General features: G+C 38.6%; 1 protein-coding gene and 1 long non-coding RNA gene across 6 annotated transcripts in view; one reads left to right on the plus strand and one right to left on the minus strand.

Moving 5' to 3' along the window:
* Window positions 1–3,384: 3,384 nt before the first annotated feature.
* On the minus strand, window positions 3,385–9,373 carry LOC121133794. Of its 2 annotated transcripts, XR_005870781.1 has the most exons (5): window positions 9,286–9,373; window positions 7,547–7,742; window positions 5,223–5,376; window positions 4,829–4,915; window positions 3,385–3,509 (listed from the first exon to the last, which is right to left on the minus strand). It is a non-coding gene; the product is annotated as an uncharacterized LOC121133794 (long non-coding RNA). The 2 variants fall into 2 exon arrangements; XR_005870782.1 differs by lacking the exon at window positions 5,223–5,376.
* The window catches only part of Rmdn2 (regulator of microtubule dynamics 2), a 60,446-nt gene continuing 38,153 nt past the window's right edge, over window positions 3,421–25,713 (plus strand). For 2 of the 4 annotated variants that reach the window (XM_040730803.1, XM_040730802.1), the window contains exons 1-2: window positions 3,421–3,872; window positions 10,237–11,106. In XM_040730803.1, coding sequence (XP_040586737.1) covers window positions 3,421–3,872; window positions 10,237–11,106 — 1,322 coding nt within the window. Of the gene's footprint in view, window positions 3,873–9,466; window positions 9,673–10,236; window positions 11,107–25,713 lie in introns of those variants that run through there. The other 2 variants (XM_040730804.1, XM_040730805.1) reach the window with 2 other exon arrangements.

Consider the following 25,713-nt stretch of genomic DNA (forward strand, 5'->3'; position numbering starts at 1 on the left):
CTAAGGACTATTGTCCTGCTTCTTACTTCCTCAGTCTGTTACAAACCTACGATGCGTTGTTGTCACTTTGACTTTAATAGAAACTATTTTATAAGTAAATATTAGGATGAGAAAACTTTTATGTTTGCCCACATTTGCCACTGCTGATATGTGACGTCCTCTGTGCACATAAACTGCGTCTGTCTTGTTTATGCTTGAAGAACTAGCTTAGTGTTTCTTTTAGCACTTGTCACCTGGAGATAATAGTCTCCGACTTTAAAAAACAACAACAAAACAAAAGCCCCACCTCTTTCTACCTGTGTGTTGAAAGACATTTAACTGACTATTGAAATTTCGGTTGGTAGGGGTGTCCTCACCTAAGCATTTTAGAGATGTCATTTCATCATTTTCTTGTTTCAATGGCTCCTGAGGACACAAGCAATGGTAACCCTTCTCCTTCTCCCCTTTCCACTCCTCCCTTCTTCTGGCTGTCTTCCCCTCTGATTTTTTCTTCTTATTCTTTTTCTTTTGGTTTTTCCAGACAGGGTTTCTCTGTGTAACACTGGCTGTCCTGGAACTCACTCTTTAGACCAGGCTGGCCTCAAACTCACAGAGAATGCTTGGATTAAAGGCTTGTGCCACCACCTCCCAGCTTCCCCTCTGATTTTTATTGGAATAATAATAGTATACCTTGGTTTTTTTTCTTATTCTGCTTGATTAAGTTATGAGAGGTTCTTGTCTCGGCAAGTCCCAGCCGCCTTTCTCAGCCCCAGATAAACACACACAGACTTACATTAATTATGAAATTGTTGGCCAGTGGCTAGGGCTTCTTATTGGCTAGCTCTGTCCTAGTCACTAGCCCATTACTATTAATCTATGTATTTCCATGTGGTCTTTGGTTATCGGAGAACACCTGACTCATGTCCTCTCTTCCTGATCTCACATGTTGACTGACTCCGCCTACGTTTCCCAGAATCCTCCTCACCTCCTAGTCTGGCCTATCTCTCTGCTCTGTTGGCCACAGTGTTTTATTCATCAACCAATAAGACAAACATACCCAGAAGGGCATCCCCCACCATTTGTTCACCTATTTCCCTCCTATGGTTGTCAGTCTTAGACTGTTCAGGACGCCCACTGGCTGCTTCTCTGCTTCTCCTCTTTGGGCCTCATTTAGGGATGTCTTCATTGCTCTGTCTTCAAGCGTACTGATTTTTGTTGTTTCAGGGTGTCTTTTTCACTGTCAGTTTCATTTCATGGAACTTTTTTTTTCAGAGATTTTGTATTTTTCATTCCTGGAAATTCCAAATAGTCTGACTTAAAGCTTTTTTTCTCTCTCTCCTTGTTGTGTGTATCTTTACCGTAAATGTATTTGTACACTTACAACATGGCAATCTTATTAATTTATAATAAATTACTAATATTGTAAATAATTGTTCTAAGACCTCTGTTTGCCAATTACACCACCTCTGACATTCTCCTGCTTCTGTTCATGTCTGCAAATTTGCTGCTATGTGTTGGACAGTCTAGTTGTATGTTGTTGAATTCTGCATTTTTTTTCTGTCTATTTACAGGATTAGAGACTTTTATCTTCATGCCAGTTAAATCACTTATGAATCAATTTAATACTTTATTAAAAATGAAAAGTACTTTATTTTTAATCTATTTTGGAGGGAGCCTAAACAGCTTTAACTCTACGGTCCCTCTCACCTTCCCACCCACACATGGCCCCTGTGGCCTCTGCTGAAAGCCGCACGTGGTCTGCAAGCCTTCTTGCAACTGGAACGTTAATCAATCACTTCCATGTAGTCTTTAGGACCAATTTAATCTAGAGCTTCCCGGAAGTTGTGATTCCCTGGAGTTTAACTGTCTGTTTTCTGCATGTACTTCCCTTATCCTCTATACTCTGGCACATAAAGTCTAGATATTTTAGCTTCTATGAACCCAAGAGTTATTCATTCCGTTCAGTGAAACTGCCTAGTTGTTTGATTTTCTTTCTTTCTTTCTTATTTTTTTTTCTTTTCCCATTGTCCAGAAGTTACTTCCAGCTGGAATCCAGGAGTTCCTACAGGATTTCTTTCTTTCTGTTTGGTCAGGGTTATAGTTAGCAGTGCTTTAGTAATCTATCCTAACATGGATAGCTTACAACTATTTCTCCCAAGTTGTTAGCAAACTTTAACACAAATAGATGTCTGCGAGAGAAAATGGAGGTAAAATCAAGTTTGGGAACTTGTAAGTATATTTTTGAAGTTTCAGTATGTGCAGTTACAAAAACTATTGCAGTATCAATCTACTTATTTCTGTTTCACTATCTCAAAGGGGGGGGTTTATACCAATGTTTTCATTCAGTCATTTTCTGACTTTAGATAAGCATTGGTATTAGGAAAGATGAAATTTGGTAAAGATAAATTTTGGTACATGTCACAAGAGTAGCTGAGTTGATATGGATGAGGTAGGCTATATTTTGTGCCTTCAAAAAAAAATAGTGAATGAAAGGTGAGGAAAAAGTAGAGTCAAAGAAGTGGCTTTTAAAAGTTATTTTTAAAAAGTGAAAATACAAAATAAAAAGCGTTAATATCTCAGATATAAGTGGAGATGTAAGAAGCAAAGAAATTCTGGCTCAGAAGAAAGATGAAACCAACACGTCTTGTTGTCTTTCTATGTTGAATGAAATGAGATGAGGTGAGTTATAAACTTATTAAAGCTGCTGTTTATATTTTATATCTGCAAGCCCTGAACCATCATTAATCACTGCAACATTAAGTCCCAATGTCAGCAAGATGCTAAAAAGAGCCTCCTCTCCCTTTAATGATGAGCCAGGACCAAGAAATCCAGCATGTTAATTGCAGAGAAAATGATCTCTCACTCTCTCTCTCTCTCTCTCTCTCTCTCTCTCTCTCTCTCTCTCTCTCTCTCTCTCTCATATATATGTGTGTGTGTGTGTGTGTGTGTGTGTGTGTGTGTGTGTGTGTGTTTTGAGACAGGGTTTCTCTGTGTAGCCTTGGCTGTCCAGGGAAGTCTCACTCTCAGAGATCCCTCTGCCTCTGCCTACCAAGCGCTGGGATTAAAGGCGTGCACCACCACCGCCCAGCTGGACAACTTGAACTCTTAAATACTTCCCTCAAGCTGATGATACTTTTGCTTCTACTTACCCTTTGAAGTATAATTAAGGGGTAAACTTCAGATTGATTGAAGAAAGTGTAAATTCAGAATTAAAGTCGGTATTTTACACTAGACATGAGTCATCACCTTAAACAAATGATTCTCTTGAGTTAAAGAGTCACTTGCTCATAGTATAGTGTAGCTTATGCTTTGTAAGAGTTTTTGATGACAAAGGCTTGTCTTTTATTGATTGAAAAAGCATCAGTATTTTTATCCTGGACAGAGAAACATTGTTCATTTACATTTTTTCCTTTTTTAATTTTAGAAATTAAAAGCCAAGAAATGCCTGCTTCCACAAACAAAGAGTTGATCCTTGGTGTCATGGTGGGAACTGCTGGAATCAGCTTGCTGGCCTTATGGTACCACAAGGTCTGTAAATCAAGGACAACAATGAATTTGCCTAAATTTCTTTCCCTGGGTAAGAAATTCGACTCACTAACTTTGCAAGGTGAAACATATAATGAACAAGGAGCATCAGTGGTCTTTCAAAGAAGGCAACTTCAGATCCTGGAAAAGTTAAATGAATTACTGACCAACATGGAAGAACTTAAGGAGGAAATCAAATTTCTGAGAGAAATGATTCCAAAGCTGGAGGAATATCTACAAGATGAACTTGGAGGAAAGGTAACAGTGCATAAGATCAGTCCTCAACACAGAACTAGGAAAAAAAGGCTGACAACAACTCAAAGTGCAGCGACAAGTAATAGTTCAGAGGAAGCAGAAAGTGAAGGAGGGTAAGTGTCCTTGATGTTTCGCATCCAACTGATTACTTTTCATGTTATTGCTGTTATGTGGGTGGCTGCTCACTTGTATGCTCTGCTCAGAATGGAAATGAAAAGCTATGATTGTTTTGCTTTAGATTATAATTTAAAATGTTAAATATTATTGATATTTTAGATAGCTTAGATCACATTGGCTTAAGGGCTGGATGGATGGATAGATAGGTAGATAGATAGATAGATAGATAGATAGATAGATAGATAGATAGATAGATAGAAAGAAAGAAAACGACATCATCCTGTTAGAGTTAAGGAAGATCATCATTATTTTCCAGAATAGATAGTTTGTTTTCTAATGTGGTTATTAAAAATAACCAGTAGTAAGTGTCATCATGTAAGAGTGAGGAAAGACAATCATTATTTGCCAGGATGGATAAGCTATTTTATAATGTTATTACTGTGTGGCTTTTCTATACAAACTCCCTAGGCCAATGTGGTTCAGTAGAACTCCCTGGGATGCTAGAAGCTGACTGTATCAGTGCTGCCCAGCAGAGTACCACTAGTCATATGTGACTCTTAAGAACTCAAAATGTGGACTGGTACAGCTGAGGAAAGGAACTTATAATTTTAACTCATTTAATTATAATTTTATTTCATGTAATTAAATGTACCACTTGGAACTAATGGCTACTGAATTTTATTGCAGGTCTAGAAAACTTAGAGGATACATAAGTGATTCTGTTTCATCCCTATATGCATTAATATCCTTAATCCTAGCACTAAGAGCAAGTGTTCCCATAGCTGGGAAACCAATAATCTATGAATTTAAAGCATTGGCCATGGGTAGTGTTTTTGAAGAACAAAATAGCCAGGTTTCTGTCTGTTTGTTTTTTAAGGATCTGTACTGAATGTGATAGCTCCTGGCATCCTTGATTGGGGGCCGGGGAGACCTTGTCTTCATGACACTTTACCTCTGTGCTTTCATAGAGTGGGTACCAGTAGAATGTCTTAGCTGAGTGAGAGGGCTGCACACTTTCTGTGGAATTGGAAGGCGGCATCTGAAGACAAACATAATAGTCAAGTCTTAGACATCAGTGCTGGGTCCAGAATTGCCAAGCATCTTTTTTGACTATGAAGTTCTTTTGGTAGGGAACAGCCACCAATGCCAGAGGAAATGATCAGGTCTAAGAACTTGGTATTTCTGAGCAGTAACAAAATGTCCTAGACTAGTCTTAATATGAGAAAGTGGGGTGTTTAGAAAGCATCTGAGGTACACTGGAAAGTGTGAATTGGAAGAGAGACATGGGAATTTCCATGAGAATGGGTAAGAGCAGCTAAGTAATCCAATCGTGATCAGAAATCTACCATATTATGGGGCATCACCAAGAGGTACAGAAGACCAGCCTGTGGTTATGCTGCTTGCATGGACATCTTTCATCAGGAATGTCGGGTGAGGTTTGCGCAGTCCCTTCACAGACAGGACACATTGGAGCCAGAGACGGGGAGGGGACCCGGAAGCCTGTAGAAGTACAGGCTAAGTGAGTGGCCTGTATTCTTAAAACCCTGTCTCGGTGAATTTAAGCCTACTTGCTCAGGAAAGTCTAAAATTCTAGAAAGAGAAGCAGCCCTTGTTCAGTTTAAGACAAATAAAAAGAAAATAATTACAAGATTTAATTAAACTCCAAATATTGGGATAAGTATTTAGTGAATGTGGGTTCAAGGAAGATTTGTGAAAACTATGAATGACATAACCAATATGGAAGTATCCAAGCTTTAAGACATGGTACCTCCTCCTGCTTGGTCATGGGTGTTTTTGTTAACAGTAACATACAAGGGTAGGTACAATACAGTCCTACTGACAGACTAGGCTATAGAAAATGCCACTAAACCGAATAAACAGGAAGAAAACTTTCCTATTTAACACTACTTTAAAAATTTTTTAAGCAAACATTTAAATTATTTTTTGAATGAGATACAAAAAGATGAGTCATGTTTTTGTAGATAAATATCTGTAAGCAAACCATCTCCCTCGGCCTTCTCTCTCCTTTGGAACTTGCTTGATCTCAACCAGCTTCCCGCCACTCACTCTGTAGCCACCACAAGCATTGCAGAGGCCCCGGGAGAAACCAGTCAAGTCCAAAGCATTTGCCCGTGAGATGGTGCTAACTCCGGTAGCAGAGATGGAGAGAGTGAGGCAGCTGGGGTCCCCACTTGTGGGGTCTCCTGGGAGACCATTCAACTCTGTGAGCGGAAACACAGGCCTTGCCCCGGGGGGTTGTTGGTTTGCTGTTGTTTTTGTCATTTCTAGTCTTACACTTAATTCCCTCTGTTGAAATCCAGGTCTAGGGTTCCAAAGACTCAGACATTGATTATAGTGATCTTGTAGCCCTCAAAGTTACAAAATGATTTTTTTCTAGATCTATTCAAAATTCAACATTGCAATTGAAATCTTTTCTTTAGGAGACAGCCGTTACCTTAATGTGCATGCAACCCTTGACAGTGTCAGGGTTTCTTCTGCATGTATGTAGAAGTGGTGCTTTGTTCCTAAGTTTTACAAAAATGGCATTATGTGATGCATTGTTTTTGTAGATGTTTTTGCTTTAGTACTTTTTTTCTGTTTTGAGGCTTTGCCATGCTGATACATGTAAATATGTGGTAATGCATCCCACTGATGGAATATTGAAGCAATTACTTATATTATTCTATTATCAGAGTAAAAATATGATCAGAGAAACTGGAGAAGCAACCAGTGGCCCGTCTTTCTCCTTCCTTGTTCCCAAAAGGCCCACAAATCTTTCTAAGCCCCCCTACTACTTCCTGTGTCTCTCTATGTGTCCTGGGGTCCTCCAAAACCTCTATGGCTAAGTCTGATCAGCTAGTAGCTAGCTCCACCCTCTGATTCAAGGGAAACAAACTTTATTGGAAGTTTCAGGAGTTTCAGGGTACGATTAAAATATCCCACAGCAGGATATAAGTATGTGTTATTAGTGAATTTTTAGATCACCACTTGTTTGCTCCTATAAACAATGCTTTGGGAATGCCCTCATAATTCCTTAGGCATATGTGGAAGGCGTTCTATAAAACACGTGTTTGAAGTGCTGACCTAGAGACTGCATGTATTGCTTATATGTATATTAATAGGTCTTTAGTGCATGTTAGTAAGTCTTACATGAATATTAATAAGTCTTTAAAGTACTCCTGGTTCGTAAACCTGGCTGTATAAGAATGCTTATTGTTCCATATTAATACTTGTATAGTGTCAGACTTCAAAATTTTAGAAAAAATTTATGAAGATGAAATGTTTAATAATTTTCAGATTTCTATTTCCCTGAACATTAGTAAAGTTGAACATATTCTCATAATATGTTTGCAAATAGATCTTCACTTTCATGAGGGGGACGGGAGAGCGAGGGAAGGGGAGGGGCTAGAAAGAAAGAATGAGAATATAGCTGGAGTCCCTCTTATTCACTGACTGTACCAGGCACTGTCTGAACTCTTGGGGGCACAGGCAAGGACAAAAGTCTGGCAGTGCAGCCACTTTTCTTTAAGATGAAGCAGGATGTTAAAGGAACACTCTGAGTCATTTTAACCGGAGCCCCAAATGTGAAGAACCACACAAAACCTTTCAAGGACAAGGACAAGGACATGCTGAGGGGCTGAAGCCACTGTCCGTGGGAGCGCTTACTCACCTGCAGCTGTGAAAGGAGACTGCCACAGAACTGAGATGGTATTCCACTGTTGACATCCCACTGGGATGCTTTCAGAGGCCAGATTCTGTAGGAATAGGTGTTGTTGCTCAAGTAACTGTAGTGTGGGCAGAGAGGAGAGGGTAGTGTACGTAGCCTTCTGGAGCCAGTACTACTGGAGTGGTGGCAGCAAATGAGCCTGTAAAGGACACTGGAAACTGGTCAAACAAGTATGTTTGAGCGTGGAGAATAAAAGCAAACAACCCCAGCCCAGAACAAGGCAGAGGGCAGAGAAGCTGAGGAAGACTGAGGTTTCCAGAGCAGCAATGACCCCGAGCTTTCGTCATCCCAACACAAGTATGCATCCTGGTTCAGCTTTGACCACAGAGATGGCATCAGTTCCCCAAACCTGAATTCTTTTCTCAAAATATAGCTGAGGCTAGTGAGATGGCTCAGAGGTAAGAGCCTTTGCCACACAAGCCTGACAACCTGTGTTCAGTCCCCAGAACCATAACAAGTGAAATGGCTTTAACTAAAATGTGGTTAATAATGTATATGTGTCTTGTTTTTAGCGTTAGTTGAGGTGATGCAGGCAGGTGCTTTGCTCCCTGTCTAATCCACAGTGAATTTGGTAAAATAGCATTTTTTGTTGGTTAGAAGGGAAGGGCCCTGGGGGTGCAGCTTAGCATTAGTGAAGCACCTGCCTAGCCATTGCAAGGCCCTGGGTTGGATCCCAAGCACCATGAAGGAAAGGATTAACCATATAAAATAGGGGTGGGATTTTTTTTTCTGCAAAGATTTTAGGAATTGAAGACATAAAGGGTCTGCTCATCCCCCAAGCTCTGCTACTGGAGCGCGAAAGTAACTGCAGACAACATGATTATGGTTGTGACTCAAAAAAAGTCTTTACTAAACCAGGTGGCAAGTAGGTTAAAGATGGTGGATGACTTGAGCTATGTTTCCTTCCTGTAGCATAATCTGTGGCAAATACAAGCAGGCGTCTTGGAGCCCTCTGTAATGTCCTTGGGCAGTGGGCCAAGAAAGGCCAGCCCCAAGATGCTTGCTGTGTCATGAGTATAATGTCTCTTGTTGCTGACCTGAGAATTCCATGTCTTCTGGAAGAGGTTAACAAATTTGACTGCATGTAGAATATAATCACATCACAGGACTGACAGTGATGTGTTGGAAACTGAGAACTGTAGGTCTCTTGTAAGGAATCTGTTGAAGGGTTCGCTGGAGCAGAGTCTTAAGTAGGGAACAGTGACTAAAGGTGGTGTTAGAGTATAGCAGGACATTGTGCAGCAAATAATAGTGTTTGTGGAGAATAGCCACACGCTTTAGAGACAATTCTCTAAACTGAGATGAGGAAAGAGCTCTTTTCTTGTAACTCTGCTAAACTTACTGTTAATGGGTATAAGTTGTTCAACGGACAGGAAACATAGCAGATCTCCTTCGTCTGTGCCTGTGGACCAGACATCAGAGTGGGATGCTCCCCTGCCATTGTGGATAGACATTTGCTACTTTTTAAACGTCTGTTTCCCGTTTTGTGTATCATCAGTACAAATGTTTAGGAGTCACCTTATCACTTCACTGGATGTAAAGACGTTGGACAAAGAATATTCAAGTGAAAGAAGGAACGACTGGGAGACCAAGGATGTATAGGATTGCTGGTGAGAGGCTGTCCCAAGGAAAGAACTGTGCAGAAATTGTATGTTATCGCCTTCCCTCAACTACATTTTTACCTCCTGATTTGTCAGCTGACTCCTTGAATGTAATGACATCGGAATACACATTCCATAGTCATAGAAACTTCAGCTCTTCAGAAAGGAAGCCACAAGGCAGTCTTATTCTGAATTAGTGTCATTATGTTCCAGCGTCTCCTGCCATCACCTTCTGTGTCCTTGCCATTGGGGAACCTCAGTATTCAGTCCTCTGACACCTCTGTCATTAGGTTCTAGAGTCCCCTGCCATCACAGACTGTGTTGTTGCCATGGTAGTCCCATATGCAGTTTAAGTATTCAGTTTTCTGACCTGTTCCACCTACACAGGGCATTTTACGTCTTATGAATGATGGCCTAGAAGGGAAAAGACTTGCTTTGGATTAAATTCAGTATGGGAAAATGCTTAAGGTATGCCTTAAAGACAAAGAAAAATAAAACAAAAAAACACTTCATGTGTTTCATGTTTTGTGTGCTGAAGAACATTGAAAGTATCCAGAAACCTTGGGTAGTGCTGCTGCTGGGTTCCCACAGCAACTGGAGACCTATGTGTTTAGCTGAGGCATCCTCAAACCCTGGAAAGATTTTTGCTTCTTCCATGACAGATATGTTAAAATGAAACTAGTCAATGGGATATGGGTTTATTTTAGCTAATTCCCTTAAATATGGTACTTTAATAGGAGATAGAGAAGCTCTAACTCTCTGGGGACTTATGCATGATGCCATTTTATGTTAACCTTCATTTTTCTTTCCTTCTGCCTACTTCCCCAAGTCCTTCACTCTCCCTACCCCTAAGCTTTAACAGAGGGGCAATCTCTTGTAGGGAACTACCTATCTACTCATTCTTTTTAGTGTATCTAATTAGTTGTTGTTCCCCGTTGGTATGGTAGAAATTATTCTTCAGGAAGCTTGATAGATCTGCATTCAGCTACCTGTTTGCCTTTTCTTCCTCATGTGGCCTTTTTTTCACTCTAGCTGCTGGAAAAAGGACCCGAGCTCCCAACAAAATTATCCTGAAGATCTAGTTACTCCACAGCACAAGCATCATGGATCCTCTTGTATTTTACAACCAAAAGTAGCTCTGGGTTTCATAACATGCCGTCCTTCTTCAACATGTAAGATAAGTAGAAAATCCTCTTGTTCCTCGAGTACATCTAATCACTTATTTCGCTCTGGAGGAGCACACACCTTACTGACAAGACTTCAAAGGAGATGGAGACAGCCGAGTAGAGTTAACTTTGATTCTCAGGAAGACATAGCTTCCAATGCCACAAGATCTTCAGGTTACTTTACTGCCGTTAGCTCTCCACGGTATCTTTCATCCCGCAAGTTAAGTGTAGTTTCCTGTTACAGGAGTAGCATTCTATGTGATCCTCCACAAGGTAGTGTGAACCTGTCTCCTGAAAAGAACATTCAAAGCTTTCCTAAAAAGTCAACTAGTACTGATGCTCAAAAACGTATAAGCTTCTCTGATTCCGAACGTGGCAGTAAATGCTTTCCAAATTTGGAAACAAAAGCCGTTTCTCCAGGTCATTGGACTGTTGAGAGAACATCTTACCCAAGCCTAAAGGCATCCCGCTTTTCTCTTCCAACTGTTCTTTCTTCCTCCAGTCAAGCAAATATAGCAGTTGCTGATGGCCGAGAGCATGGCCAACTACTTAAGGATTCGGAAGATGCCCTTCATCACAGGTCTCAGAGACTCAGTACCATCGAACAACTCCGGTCTCAGAGTGTAACTTCTGCCATGGATGTCAATAGCATAATTGTTGAAGTTACCTCAGGCCCCTTTGCTGCTTCACCTCCAGAGGAAGATACGTCTTCACCTATTGAAATGACTGGAATAAGGTCACCCAGATTTTCCTTTCTCTGAGAAGGGCAGCTCAAATCAGAAATTTCCCCCAGAAATCAGTCTCCAACGTCACTAGAAACCAGTCCTCATTTCTCTTAGGAATCTGTTCTCACAGCTGCACTTCAGTGGGGGAAAGAGCTTTCTGTGTTGTAGTCTAAGTGTAGTAGTATGTGGTTTTGGAAGATTATAGACATTTTTAGAATGTGGAAGCCAAGATAATTTCAGGCTTCTGTCAGATTGCACTTCAGAGATTGGCTAACCCTAACTTTCTAAGTGACTATTATATACCATAGTCTCAAAGTGACACTAAGCTCTCATGTGTAACTTACCTGAATGTAATATGTCCTTAGCAGTGCTCCCTCTCATCCTAATCACTGGAGATGGTGGTCCTTATATAATAGTAGTTATGGTGATTGACTCATACATTTTCATTCATATCAGCTTTTACCCATCATGTTTCTCACATACCACACTGACAAGCTTTTCATTAACATAAGAAGTAAATAAGGTAAATAGTAATAATATAATGGGAAGAAGTAGCTTATTTAGAACCCAGATTTTTAATTACATTGATTTATTTGGAGGGGGTGGGTATACATGCCATGGTGTATGCATGGAGGCCAGATGACAGCCTTTAGGAGGTCATTCTCTTTACCATCTAAGTCCCAGATATCAAACGCGTATCATCAGGTGGTGGTAAGTGCCTGTATCTGTTAAGCCGTCTCACCAGCCCATAGCCCATAAATTTTGACTAATAACTTAATTCAGTATTTGTGTTGCACAGATCAGGGAACTCAGGGAGCTATGGAATCAGAGATTCAAAAGTGTGTGTGTGTGTGCATGTGTGTGTGTGTCCCTCAAAACTATTTTTAATTCTTTTTCAGATGGCAAAAGTTATATAAGTACTCTCAAAAAAGTAATGAGTAGAGAGATAATATAAAAACATTTTTGAATATAATTAGACTTTGTTCATAAAAGGGTTTGTGTTATTTTCAGTTATTTACCATAGTAAAATAAGACCCCAACCCCCATTATTAGGTTGAAATGTTACTTTTACATGCAAGGGTTTCTATTTATCTTAACATATTAAAAACTTATTTTTGATTTTAAATGTATTACTTGCAGTGAGTGTGAAGTTCATATATCATTGAAGCCATTTTGAGCTGTGTTGTTCAGAGGTATTAAATATATCCACAGTGTTATAGGACTAACACCACCGCTCTTTTCATCTTGTAAAGCTGAAGTTCTGCACCCATTAAATGAAAGCTCTCTAGTTCCTTTTCCTCCCATACTCTGTCCACTAGCCTTCTGTTTTCTATGAGTTTGACTAATTAAGTGGCTCATAGAAGTTAAATTGTTAGTCTTTGTGTTTTCCAACTGGCTTATTTCACTTATCATTATGTCATCAAAGGTTTATGTAGTATATATACCAAAATATCCTGTTGTGTTTTTGAAAGGCTGAATAACACCCCATTTTATGTATTACATTTCACCTATGCTTTCATCTGTCAACAGATAATTTGGGTTTCTCCTGTGTTTGCACTGTGGTAATTCTACTATGAACATGGGTGCAAATGCTCTTTGAGAGGGTGCTTTTTAATATCTTATTAGCACTTATCAATTATATACAATAATGGGTTTCAGACATTTTCATACATGTACACAATGTATTTTGATCCTATTTATTCTTACCTTCTTGTTTCCCTTTTACTTCCTCTGGTCCCCTTTTTCTCAACTAGCCCCCCCCACTTGTATTTCATCTCTGTCTTATGACTCAATTAATTTCATTATGGCTATTGCTGTAGGAAAATGAGGAAGGTTTGTTTAAAGTAGCATGGACACCTTACCAGTGGTTATACAATTGAAGAAAGCATTTCCCCATCAGACATTAACAATGTATAAATTCTCAGAGATGGAAAGGGCCTCGGGAATTTCTCTGTTCCGTGGCAGGACTTAAGCAGGCCTGTTGTGCAGGCCTTGTGCTGCATCTGTAAGTTCAAGAGTACAACAGCCATGCAATGCCTGGTAGCCAGCATTCCACACCGTACACCACTTCTGTCAGCTTACATTCTTCCCAGCTCTTTTGTGATATGTCCAGAGTTTTGTGTGAGCATGGACAGCAGGGAGAGGGGGTAGGGTAATAGGATGCCCCATTTATAGCTGAGCATTCAGCAGTTAGTTACTGGAAACACTTGAACAGTTGTGGGTCTCTGAAGTTACTGCTAGCCACTACAAGAAGAAGCGTTTCTGATTGAAGCTGACAACACTAATCTACTGTCATAAACACAGAGGGCAGTTTGACAGTCATGTCATGCCCAGTTAGCAAAGCAACAGCAGTAGCCTCCTCACAAGGGACTGTGACCTTCCCAGCTATAGGCTTTTGGCTGGGTTTATAGCACCAGATATGAATTACCTCCTGTGCAGCAGGCTTCAAATCCAATCAGAAAGGGTGTTGGTTACTCTCCTAACAGACTTGCCATTATGGCACTTGTGTGTGTATCTTGCCTGGCCAGTAGTTGTTATTGCACTGAAGGGTTCATAGATGGGTAGCAGAGTGAACTTTACTAATGTGAATTCTCTCCCAGCACCTGCATAGCACTTTCCAGCAATCTGAGGGCTAGCCAGGGCAGAGGAAGCTTCCAGCTCAGTTCCAGAATGATTTCTCTGTCATAGGGCCAGAGCACATGGTAAGATCTTATTTTAGTCTTTGAGTCTATACTGAAATTTCTGGATCATATTATAATCTGATCTTTAATTCTTTAAGGAACTACCTTAATGCTTTCTGCAATATCTGCACTAATTTTACATTCCATACAAGGAAGGCACACAATTCCTGTATTTCCTTAATTTGTCAACATTTGTTTTGTTTTAATGGGTGGGAAGTGATAGTTCATTTGAGCCTTGATCATCTTTTGGTGTGATTCTCTTTGGAGATAATCTATCCAAACCCCCCCCCCTTTTTTTAATCGGATAGTCCATTTTGTTGTTGTTGCTCTTTAGGAGTTCTTTATGTACTGGGGATATTAACTCCTTATCAGATATATGAGTTGGAATATTTCCTCCATATGTCCGTGTTGAATTTTTGCTTTGCTGACTGTATTCTTTGATACAAAGAAGCTTTATATCTTGGTGTAGTTCTGACCTATTGATCTGTTTTAATTTTTTCTTTCATTGTCTATGCATTGATTGGATACTGTAGTTAAGAATATATTAATTCACTAACATCAGGCCATTATCTTATGTTTTCTTCTAAGGACTGGTTTAGTTTTGTAGTGAGGTCTTTGGTATGTTTTGGAGTTAATTACTGACTACAATGCTAATTAAGAATGCAAGCATATGATTTTTAAAGATGTATTTATTCATTTATTTATTTATTTATTTATTTATGTATTTATTATTTATTTCTGTGTGCATGAATCCTAGCTTGCTACATGGGTACTAACATCAGAACTTTGAACCTCATGATTGACAGCAAGTGCTCTTACCTGCTGGGCATCTCTCTAGCACCAGAGGACATGATGTTATCCAAATTGACCCTTTTACATATAGAGATGCAGTTTTCCCAGCACTACTTGTTAAAGATACTCTTCTTCCTCACATGGTCTTGGTATATGCCTAGGAGTAGAACAACGGCTGAGTTACATAGTAGTTTTGTGTTTAATTTGAGGAAACTCCAAACTGATTTCCATAATGGCCATATGAATTTGTGCTCCCACCAGTGGTGAATAAAAGATTCTCTTTCACTACATCCTCTCCAAACTTCAGTCAGATTTTTTGATGATAGCCATCTTGACTGGAATGAGGTGGCATCTCAAAGTAGGTTTAATTCGCATTTCCTGGATAACTAGGGATGTTGATGACTCTTTAAAATAGTGTAAATTGGATGATGAGGAAGGACAGAATGCAGGTGAAAAAAGGACAAATGAATCACTCAAGGGGATATAAAATGTAAATATAATTACTTTGTAGTTTCAACTCTGTCATAGTATTTTTTCTTTTTTGTGGTGAATAAGTGAACACAAATATGGTTGACAGTACAGTTCAAAGCAGTCAGCAGAGCCGCGGCTTCAGAGCGGCTGTCCCTCTGTATAGGAAGGAGTACACTGAGTTGAACTAAGGCAAGCGCTTAACCTATGTGATTTTTTTTATTTCTGAGTTCATTATAACCAAGAGGTTTTACAAAAAATTAAAATAAGATGGTCTTGGCATGCAAGCACACACGTCAGTGTGGGTTTACTCTCTCGGTTCTGTGCTGTTTGCTTGGTGCATTTGCCTGCTTTCTCTCATGCCACACTGCTTTCATTCTGCTGTGGTAAATTTGAAATTGAGAAATGTAAGATCCTCAACATTGTTCCTCTTTTTCAAGATTGCTTTAGCTATCGGTTGTCCCTTGTTATTTTAAATGAGTTTCAGGATATATTTCTATATTCTACATGATTATTAATCCTTAGACTATTTTGAATAGTATTAGCATCTTAATAAATCTATAAATGTATGAATTTCTTTTCTATCTTCTTTATCCCCTTTGAGCAATGCCTTATAAGTATGGTTTATGCCTACAGTTCCAGCTACTTGGGAGGCTGAAGTAGGAGGATCACTTGAGTCTAGAAGTTTGGGATCATAGTGCTTCATGGTGACCAGTTGTCCACACTAAGATCCACATCAATGTGATGACTTCCTGGGAGTGGGAGAAACCAGGTTATCTAAGGAGGAGTGAACCAGTCCAGGTCAGAAATAGATCAGGTCAAAACTCTCAGGACACAAATCATTAAACTAGTCTTTTATTCTTTAATATGCTGTTAAAAATGGAACCTGTTTTTACTGTTTACCTTTTATAGCTCATTACCAATGCATTGGACAACTGATTTTTGCTTGTTGAATCTTCAGCTTAATGTGTCTATTAGTGTGCACACGCCTCCATTTTTGTGTGCATGTGTGTGCCTGCATCTGCACATTTGTGCATGTATGTGCATGTGCTATTGCTTGCGTGTATACATATACATGGCACATGTTTGTGCGTGTATGTATGTGCATGCGTGTAACATTTGGGTTTTCTTCTTTCCCTACATATAAATCAGATTAGCTGTGAGAAGAAGATAACTTTTTTCTTCCTTTTCCATATGGCTACTGTTTATTTCTTCATTTTTCCTAATTGCTCTGGTTAATCTCTGAGTGATATGTTGAATCAAACTATTGAACGCAGGCAGCTGTGTCCCACTCCATGTCTAAAGGAGTTCTCCATCTTTCATCACTGGCATGTTACCCTTGTGCTTTTCATATATACTCTTTGGTACATTGAGGCAATTTTCTTCCATTTTTAATAATGAAATAATGCTAAATTTTGCCAAGGGCTTTTTCTTGAAATTTTCTTTGCCTTTTTTATTGCTATAGTATATTATGTTGGTCTGGTTTATTTTCACATGTTAGGTTACCCTTGCATCCAAGAGTAAATCCTACTCTGTTGTGGGCCATAGTCTTTCATGTTGTGTTGTTCAGTCCTGTAAATCCTGTCTGCTTGTATTTGAGAAATTTTTGCCTAAACATTCATCAATGATACTGGCCTATCATTTTCTTTTCTGATAGTCTCTTTGTCTGGTGTCCTATCTGAACAATGATGCTGACCTCATAGAGTACATTTAATTTCTTTTCCCTTTTCAATTTTTGGGGCAATGGAGGGACATAAGAATGTTGCTGCCAACTCTACTTTAAATGTGTGGTACTGGGCCTGGTGACATATGCTCTTAATCCTAGAACTCAAAAGGTAGAGTCTGGTGAATCTCTGTGGTTTGAGGCCAGCCTGGTCTATGTGGTAAGTTTCAGGCCAACCAGATATGCACAGTGAGACCCTCTCTCAAACAAAACATAACCTTTGATAGCATACAAGGAAGCCATCTGGTCCTAGACTTTACACTTGTTGGGAGCTTTTGATTACTAAGTCACAAATTCTTTGCTCATTTTCAACATTAAGATTTTCTATACCTTGTTCATTCTGGCACGTGTGTATTTTGAGAAATTTTCTCATTTCGCCTAGGTTATTTAATTTGTTCACATCACTTCCTCTTATAAGCCTACTGCTATAAAACCAGAAGTAGCGTCTCGTCTTCCGCTTGGGTTGAGCCTCCCTTCTGTTTTCAGTCAGTCTACTTCAACACTTAGCAGTTTTCTGGTCTTTCTAAAGAGCAGACCCTTTGTTCTGCTGGTGGCTTCTACCATTTTTCTAGTTCTGTTGTTATTTCCACTCTACTCACCATCATTTGTCTTGTGTTGTGAACTGATTTCCCAATGAGTAAATTGAGACTCTTGTTTTGAGACTTTTTTATCGATGTAGGAATTTATAGTTATAAATTTTCCTCTTATCACTGCTGTATTCATAGAATTTATTATGTTTTCATTTGCATTCGGCTCACATTTTGTAATTGTCCTTATGGTTTCATTTTTGGCCTATTGGCTCAGGAAGTAAAATGCTTGCCACACAAACATGAGAACCCAGCCAGCAGCCATGTAAAAAGCTGTTTGTGGTAGCCCACACTTGTCATCCAGACACTGGCAAAGCAGAGACAGGCGGATGCCTGGGAGCTTGTTAACCATGAGCCTTGCCTAATCAGTGAAAGCCTAGTTCCCAGTGAGAGGCCCTCTCTCAAGAAACAAGTGCTGCCAGTGAGATGACTCAGTGGTAAAAGTGCTTGCCATACAAGCTTAACAACCCTGAGATTGTAAATGTGAAAGAACTCCATGAAGTCTTCCCTCCACCTTCCACACAATGCTGCCGTGTAGGTGCCAAACACATCTTATACATACGTAATAATTATATTTAATTAATAAACTAAAATATCCCAAAGTGGATGGTTCTGAGGAATGACACCCAAGTTTGTCTTTTGAGCTCACATGCATGTGCACACACGTGAATACAACTGCCCCACCCACACATACACACACAGAGCACATTGTTTAGTGTCTGAATACACATGGACCTTCCAGTCCTCTTCCTGTTTCCTGTTGGATTCTAGCTTCATTCTGTTGTGATCAGAAAAGAGAGTCTGTCCCAGGTGTGTGTGCACTTGTAGGAACCCCAAGAGGCAGAAAAGACAGTTCATGTGTTTCAAATATGCTTTAAATTCATTAAGACTTATTTCATGGTTTAACATATGATCTATATTGAAGGGTGTTCTTTATCTTGAGAAAAATGTATATTCTGCTATTGTCTAGAGGAATCATTGGACTCATAGTCTGTAGTAATAGATGCGTCATTTTCCAACCAGTCTTCTGCCTGATATTCTTGTTCCACTCAATACTAAAATGGGACATGAAGACTGGGGGTGTAGCTTGATGGTAGATCATTTGCATATCTAACATAGGTTTGATACCTAGTGCTACAAGAAGAAAACATAGGACACTAGAGTATTTTACTACTCTTCTGTTACTTTTCCCTTCAATTCTGTCAAATATTGCTTCATGTGTTTCATATTTTCAGAAGCTCTAATGTCTGGTATATAAATATCATTATTTATTTTTTAAGATGTATTCATTTATTATGTATAGTATTCTGCCTGCATGTCTGTCTGCAGGCCAGAAGAGGGCATCAGATCTCATTACAGATGGTTGTGAGCCACTGGGAACTGCACTCAGAACCTCTGGTAGAGCTGCCAGTGCTCTTAACCTCTGAGCCATCTCTCCAGCCCTGTTATTAGTCTTAATAAATTGGCCATTTTGCTATATATTGTTCTTTATCTTTTTAAATTATTTATTATAATGTGATTACATCACTTCCCCTTTCCCTTTCTTCCCTCCATACCCTCCTACATATCCCTCCTCTTGCTCTCCTTCAAATCTATGGCCCATTCATTCATTGATTAGCATTATATACATATATGTGTATGTATATGTATATATATAGTCCTTAATATAACCTGCTCATTCTATATAATGTTACTTGCATGTATGCTTTTAGGACTGACCATTTGGTATTAGATAATCCCTGAGTAAGACTATTGTCCACTCTCGGCATCTGTAGTTACCTGTAAGTCTGTGCTGAGTTGAGATAACCCCTGGGCAAGACTGTTTGTCCACTCTCAGCATCTGTAGTTACCTGTAAGTCTGTGCTGAGTTGAAGCCTTGTGCTCTTCCCCGTCTACTTTGGTGTGTCCGTTGTTGTTGTCCTTGGTTAGCTCGTGTTTAGACAGTCATGTTGGTGAGACTTTATGGGTGTAGCAAATGCCCTGGTCCTCTGGCTCTTATAATCTTCTCACCTCTCTTCCTCAATTTTCCCTGAGTCTTATGTGCAAGAGTTGTTTTATAGATGGGCAGTAATGGCACTCACAACTTGATTACAACCAACAGATCTCTAAATAGACTTAGTGCTATCCAACAAGAGGAAAACCATGTCTTATATAAGAAATCACTACAACTACCCGGGCTAGTGAAGTCATGGATCTTGGAGAAGAACCTACAACCATCACTTTAAAACCACAGATAAGGGTAGGCCTCTCAGACCTCCTTAAGGAAACTTCTTCTGAGAGATGGAGACCATCACATAAAACCACAGCTAATTAAAATGCAGAGTCTAGGAACCCAGTCCCATGTTCTTTGCTGTATGTCACGGATTTTGACTTCAAGTGTATACTGTGTGTTACTGGTGCGTTACTTTAACCTATTTTAGTCACCATACACATGGAACATCTTTTCCATCTTTGACCTTCAGCCTGAGTTTGTCCTTAGAATAAAACTGTTTGCAAGGATCCCATAGTTGGATCCTGATATGTTAATCTGTTTTGCTAATATATATTTTTCATTGAGAAATTAATCCATTTACATATGATACAATAACTACTAATAAGAACTTATTGGTGTTATTATTTTCTCATTATAGGGGTTTTGTCCCCCGTTCCTTCAATTAATTCTTTCTTCCCTGTTAAAATTGTATGTTTCATAATAAGTTCTTATTTTCTTTTAAACAGATTCTGTGGATGGTTCTTTTGTGGTTTCCAATTTTAAAAAAAGGGGTGTAGCAATTGATTTTAAACTGCTCTGTTTCAATAACATACAAACATTCTATTCCTTGTTGGCTTCCCTGTTTTATTATGATGTCACAATTTACATCTTTATTATGTGAGCATTAACACTTTCCTTTTGAAATCCTAAAGAAAAGGTAGAGTTTCAAAACAGAATTATGATAACAATCAGTTTAGTATTATCCATGTACTTGTCTTTACTGGAGAAGGTAACATTTTTAAATGTGTTTGTTGTTGTTTTGAGACAGGGTCTTGTCAGCTAGATTACCCCTGTCTTCACCCCCAGTTAATTGGGACAGGGGGTTGAACCCAGGGCCCCTGAGAGGTGAGCAAGCACTTCGCCAACTAAGCTACACCCCCAGCCTGTTGTAGAATATTACAGGATGTACATGGAATCCAGAGCGTGGCTGTGACCCTGTTATATATATACCTTCTACACATTCTCCTTGTGCAGAGAGAAGATAGTACCTTAGAGTGGACATTTTTATCACACAAATAGAGTAAAATATTAAAGACCTATGTAGAAAATAATTCTCAATTGATTCTGAAAGGAAAATCAAGACTTTATCAATTAGCAGAAATAGACCCAGCAGAAATTGTGGTACTATTTACTAATGTTGAAATTTCCCCTTTATGGGCAGAAAATGAGCATTAGCAAAGAGCTTGCAGTAATTTTGGGGGAGAGCTTATCAACAAATATCACAAAAACAAATGACTTCAGTTTATAAAGAGAACTAATTGTATCCTTCCTCACACTGTATGGGGAATACCAATTTCTGAAGCCTCTGCATTCTACACTGATGCAAATAAATCAGGAAAGGCAGATTACAACTCAGAAAATTTAAATAAAGCAGCTCCAGCTCATACAGTTCTGTTCAAAAGTCAGAATTATATGCTATTCTCCTGGTACTATTAGATTTTTCAAAACTTCTTAATATAGTTACTGACTCTCAGTATGCAAAGAGTTGTTTTACATAGTGAAACCATTGCTTATTCCAGATGATTCAGAATTAACTTGGTTATTCATTCAATTACAAGAAATAATCAGAAATAGAAACCATCCCTTGTATATAACACATATTATATCCCATACAGATCTACCAGACCTTCCAGCACAAGGTAATGATGAAACTGATCAGCTATTGGTAGGAAATGCGCTAGAAGCCTCAGAATTTCATAAGAAACACAATGTTAATAGCAAGGGCTTGAAGAAAGATTTTTCTATCACTTGGCAACAAGCAAAGGAAATGTCCTACTTGTTTGTATAACCAAACTCCACTACGTGCAGAAAGTAACCCAAAGGGTACTCAAAGAAATGAAATTTTACAAATGAATATGTTTCATTTTGCAGAGTTTGGAAAATTAAAATATGTATACCATACCATAGATAAATATTCAGGTTTTCAGAGGTCATCTATTTTGAGTTCTGAAAAGGGCCGATTACACATTTATTGCACATTTATTAGAAGTTATGGTCATCTTGGGGATACATGTACAAATTAAGACTAACAATGCTCCAACATATGTTGCTAGTAAAATGAAACAGTTTTTGCTTACTACAACATAAAGCATATTACAAGTATACCATAGAATCCTACAGAGCAAGCAGTTAGAGATAGATCTAATCACCCTTTAAAAGATATGCTTAATAAACAGAAAGGGGTAATAAAGACCCCCCCAGAGTTAGATTGCACAGTGCTTTATTAACTATTTTGTTGTTGTTTTTCAAGACAAGGTTTCTCTGTGTAGCTTTGGAACCTGTCCTGAAACTCACTCTGTAGACCAGGGTGGCCTTGAACTCACAGAGATCTGCCTGCCTCTGCCTCCTAAATGATGGGATTGAAGATATGAGCCACCTCTGCCTGCTAATTTCAAATTTTTTAAATGCTAATGAGAAAGGGATAGTAGGAAGAACTGCTGTATTAAATCAGCCTGTGCACGTTAAAGATGTGTTGACCTTAGAATGGAAACCTAGATATGTGTTACGTTGGGGAAGAGGTTTTGGTTTTGTTTCCACAGAAGAATAAAAGCTATGAATACCATCAAAATTTATAAAGATTAGATTCGAACAGGAGAGACTTCTTGATTAGAAGAGGTAATAGTTTATCAAACAGTGTGGCCATTCAATCTAAACTAACATATACGACTAGCAAATGCCTTTCATTTGATCAAATATAACTTGCCAAAAAAACAGGCAACTCCCCAAAGTTAGGGCTGGGGCAGGGTTTTGTTTTTGTCTTTCCAGGAGAATGAACACATCTGAGGAATCTGAAGATCCCTGGACAATGAGACATCTGAAGAAAAAGGATGAGTCATCCAGAGAAAATGTCCCAAGAAAAAGATGTAAAACATTTCCAACAGGATAAAATTTCATAAATTTTCTCAAATGTTTTTTCTGCTGTTCTCCACAGACATATAATGCAAATAGTATTATTTGTAGTCCCAGTTCAATTAAAAATTATAGCTGTCTTTGGAATTGGAGCATGGCTGTCTCCTTCTCTAAATCCAAGCATGCTTGTTAAAGGGAAATACAAAATCTCTGTCTCATGTCAGAAGAGCCACCTGGTATGGGACAAAAGAAAAACAAAAATTAAAATTAAGGGACTATTCTATTGCCACTATCTCATGATTCTTTGGTTTTGTTTTTACTCTTTAAATTTTTTCGTAAGGTATAAATATTATCTCAAAATTTATAAGATATATAAATATATACACATTTAAACTTTCTGTTGTGAAAGTCATATAGAGTACTAATTCTAGAAATAGGCTTCCTCTAGCTTCATGTACATGATTTCAGACTTGGGTCTGAATCAGATAACTAGAAATTAAGTTTGTGTACTCTGAGATCTGCTGCATATGACATTTAAAATATTTAAGTTTTCTACAGTGAACCATGACCATTCCTAACAGAGACCTTGAAGTCTCCAAAAGGATGATGGGCCCCATAACAATAATTCCACCTGATTGTGGTAACCACTAAGCTAACAAACACCTCCCAAAGATCAGCTTTGGGCTACAAACTGCTCAGGACAATTTCGAGGTGAATAGCTAAGATTCCAGCCTCACGGACTACTCCAACCAGAACTTCAGATTAGCCCTACTTTTTTTCCCATCACACAGAGATTGGCAACAAATGACAGCTAGCTCTCCCAGGACTTGACCATTATCTCACAGTCCCCTAGAGATGCCATCACCACCCATCCCAGACAACTAGAAGCAGTCTAGAGAACATGATGTCCATATTCCCAAGAGGGAGGGTGAATGGTTTCGATCATTCAGTGGGTTATGAATATTTGTCATCATTTAGGAAGTTGGATACAAGTTGTTATTGTTAATGGTCAGGAAAAAGAAGTTGAACAAAGACTAGATTCAGGAATCTCATTCTGAAAGGAAAAATGGGGCATATAGAAATGATTGGATAAAAGGTAGATTATTGAATGTACTTTTAAACTAAAATATCAACTACTAGTCTTAAATATTTTCCTATGAATTTTTGTATATTGATATGAATTTAAAGGCTATTTTTGTTATGCTGTGTATATGTTTCTATTCTTGTTTAAGGTATTTTTGTATATTGGTACAAATGTAAGGTTATTTTTGTTAAAACATACTGTACATACATTTCTACTCTTGTAAGGTATTGTACCTATGCAGCTCATCTAACAATGTATGTAAATTTCTAGTCCTCAAAAGTTCCTATTACAAACTACTTAGGATAATAAAGAAATGCAGGTTAGTAGTTAGTCACCTATAACAATCAAACTTGTAGTCAAACATAGATTTATTTTAGATAGAAAAGTGATCTTCGAACACTTCAGAGATCTACAGAATATGGCATTTAAGATGTTTTAATAATATAAGGCTTTTTAATGACAATGAGACATGTCTGTTTTTGGTAACCCCAATCTACTTCAGAGAAGATGATGGGCATTGACGAACTTCCATATGGAGTTTGCTTTCTGTGGCAAAAGTTAGCCACTGGGCAAGAAACTGACATTGACTTGACTGCTGACAGTATGCTGTCCAAATTGGACAAGCAGGACACAGAAGAAAGTGACTGCCTAACAAGGTGGGATAGTCCTTCAAAGTTCCTGCTTCACAGAAAAATCTGTCAGATATTCTAGACCTGTAGGCCAAAGATGGATGCCCCAAAATCGCAGAGGAACCATGGGTGACTGTCCAGGCAGCCAGCTGTTTCTGTCATTTTGATAGTTTTGGGAGTTATTTACTCTGTTTACTCAGGTAATATATCCTTCTTGGGTCTGTGATGGAGTTGAAGATTAGATCATTATAGTTACAGTTTTCCTCATTACCAGATTCAGAAAAGAAACCCACAAAAGAGGTGTAAAGTATGTAAGGTTGAGAGAAATAAAAGCTAAATTGTTTATCTAAGAAAATGTTGGAGGTCTAAAAAAATTAGTTATGGCTTGATAATACAAGTTAGGATAGAAAGTTATTTGGGTACAAAACTTTGGACTCACCAAGATAGGATAGGTAATAGATTATTTTCTCCAGATATGCCAAATACAAATGGATTAGATATTGTAAATTTAATTTTTATCTGGTAATTGTTTGTATTGTATATAGTTTTTATGTGTCATAAAGCCTTGCCTGCTTATTTAGACAAAAGGGGAAATTTTTGTGTGATATTTTGAATGCATTCTTATGCTCCCAAGACTTCCACGAAAAGTTGCTTTGAATTAGAGGGCAGAGCTAGCTACTAGCTGATCAAAATTAACCATAGAGGTTTTGAAGGACTAAGGACAGATAGAGGGAGGGGCTTAGAAGAGGGTCTTGGTCCTTTTGGGATTGAGGAACAGAAAGAAAAGAGGTCACTGGTTGTTTTTCTGCCACTTCTCTGATCATTCGGGTTCTTACCCCAATATCTGACTCCCAAGTTTTTGTGATAAAGACTAATTAGCCTGAGAAATTCACGTTTTTATTTGGCTTCAGGATATTGTATATGGACAGTCTGGAAGACTACTTTTAGCATTTCTGGGTAGGGCAGGTAATAAATTTTAAATTTTCCTGTAAGTGTTTATATTTTAGAATTATTTTGTTACTCCTTCCTTTCTCATGGCATTACAGTGTATGTATCCTAGTGCCATGTGGTCAACAAGGCTTCTGCCGAGAAGTTTGCTAAAGGTGACGATCCTTGACCTATGCCGAGTTTCTTTTTCCCAGATGCTCTGGTTTTGTCTTTCAGCAGCCCATGTACGAGACGCTTGGGTGGGCCTCCTCGTGTTTGTTCTCCATGGCATCAGCTGAACTTCATGTGTCCTTGTCCTTCCTCAGATTTGAAGTTTTGACAATTATTTGTTTCATGTAAACTCACTCCCCCTCTTCTTACCTCCATGAACCCTCATACTGTATATTTGGTCAACACAATGGTGTCTCCCAAGCCCTTTACATTGCATCCATTTCCATTCATTATTCCTTTTATTCTTCACAATATTTTCAAGTGGTACACCTTTAAGTTTGTTTATTTGCTTTCCATGTTAAAATTTTCTGTTACTCTCTTTCAGTGAATTTCAGTTCATTTAACAATTTTATCCCCATAATTTGGTTGGTTCTTTTTCATAATTTGTGTTTCTT

Source organism: Mesocricetus auratus, unplaced genomic scaffold, assembly GCF_017639785.1.
Source record: "Mesocricetus auratus isolate SY011 unplaced genomic scaffold, BCM_Maur_2.0 Super-Scaffold_100024, whole genome shotgun sequence".
Taxonomy (NCBI): Eukaryota; Metazoa; Chordata; class Mammalia; order Rodentia; family Cricetidae; genus Mesocricetus; species Mesocricetus auratus.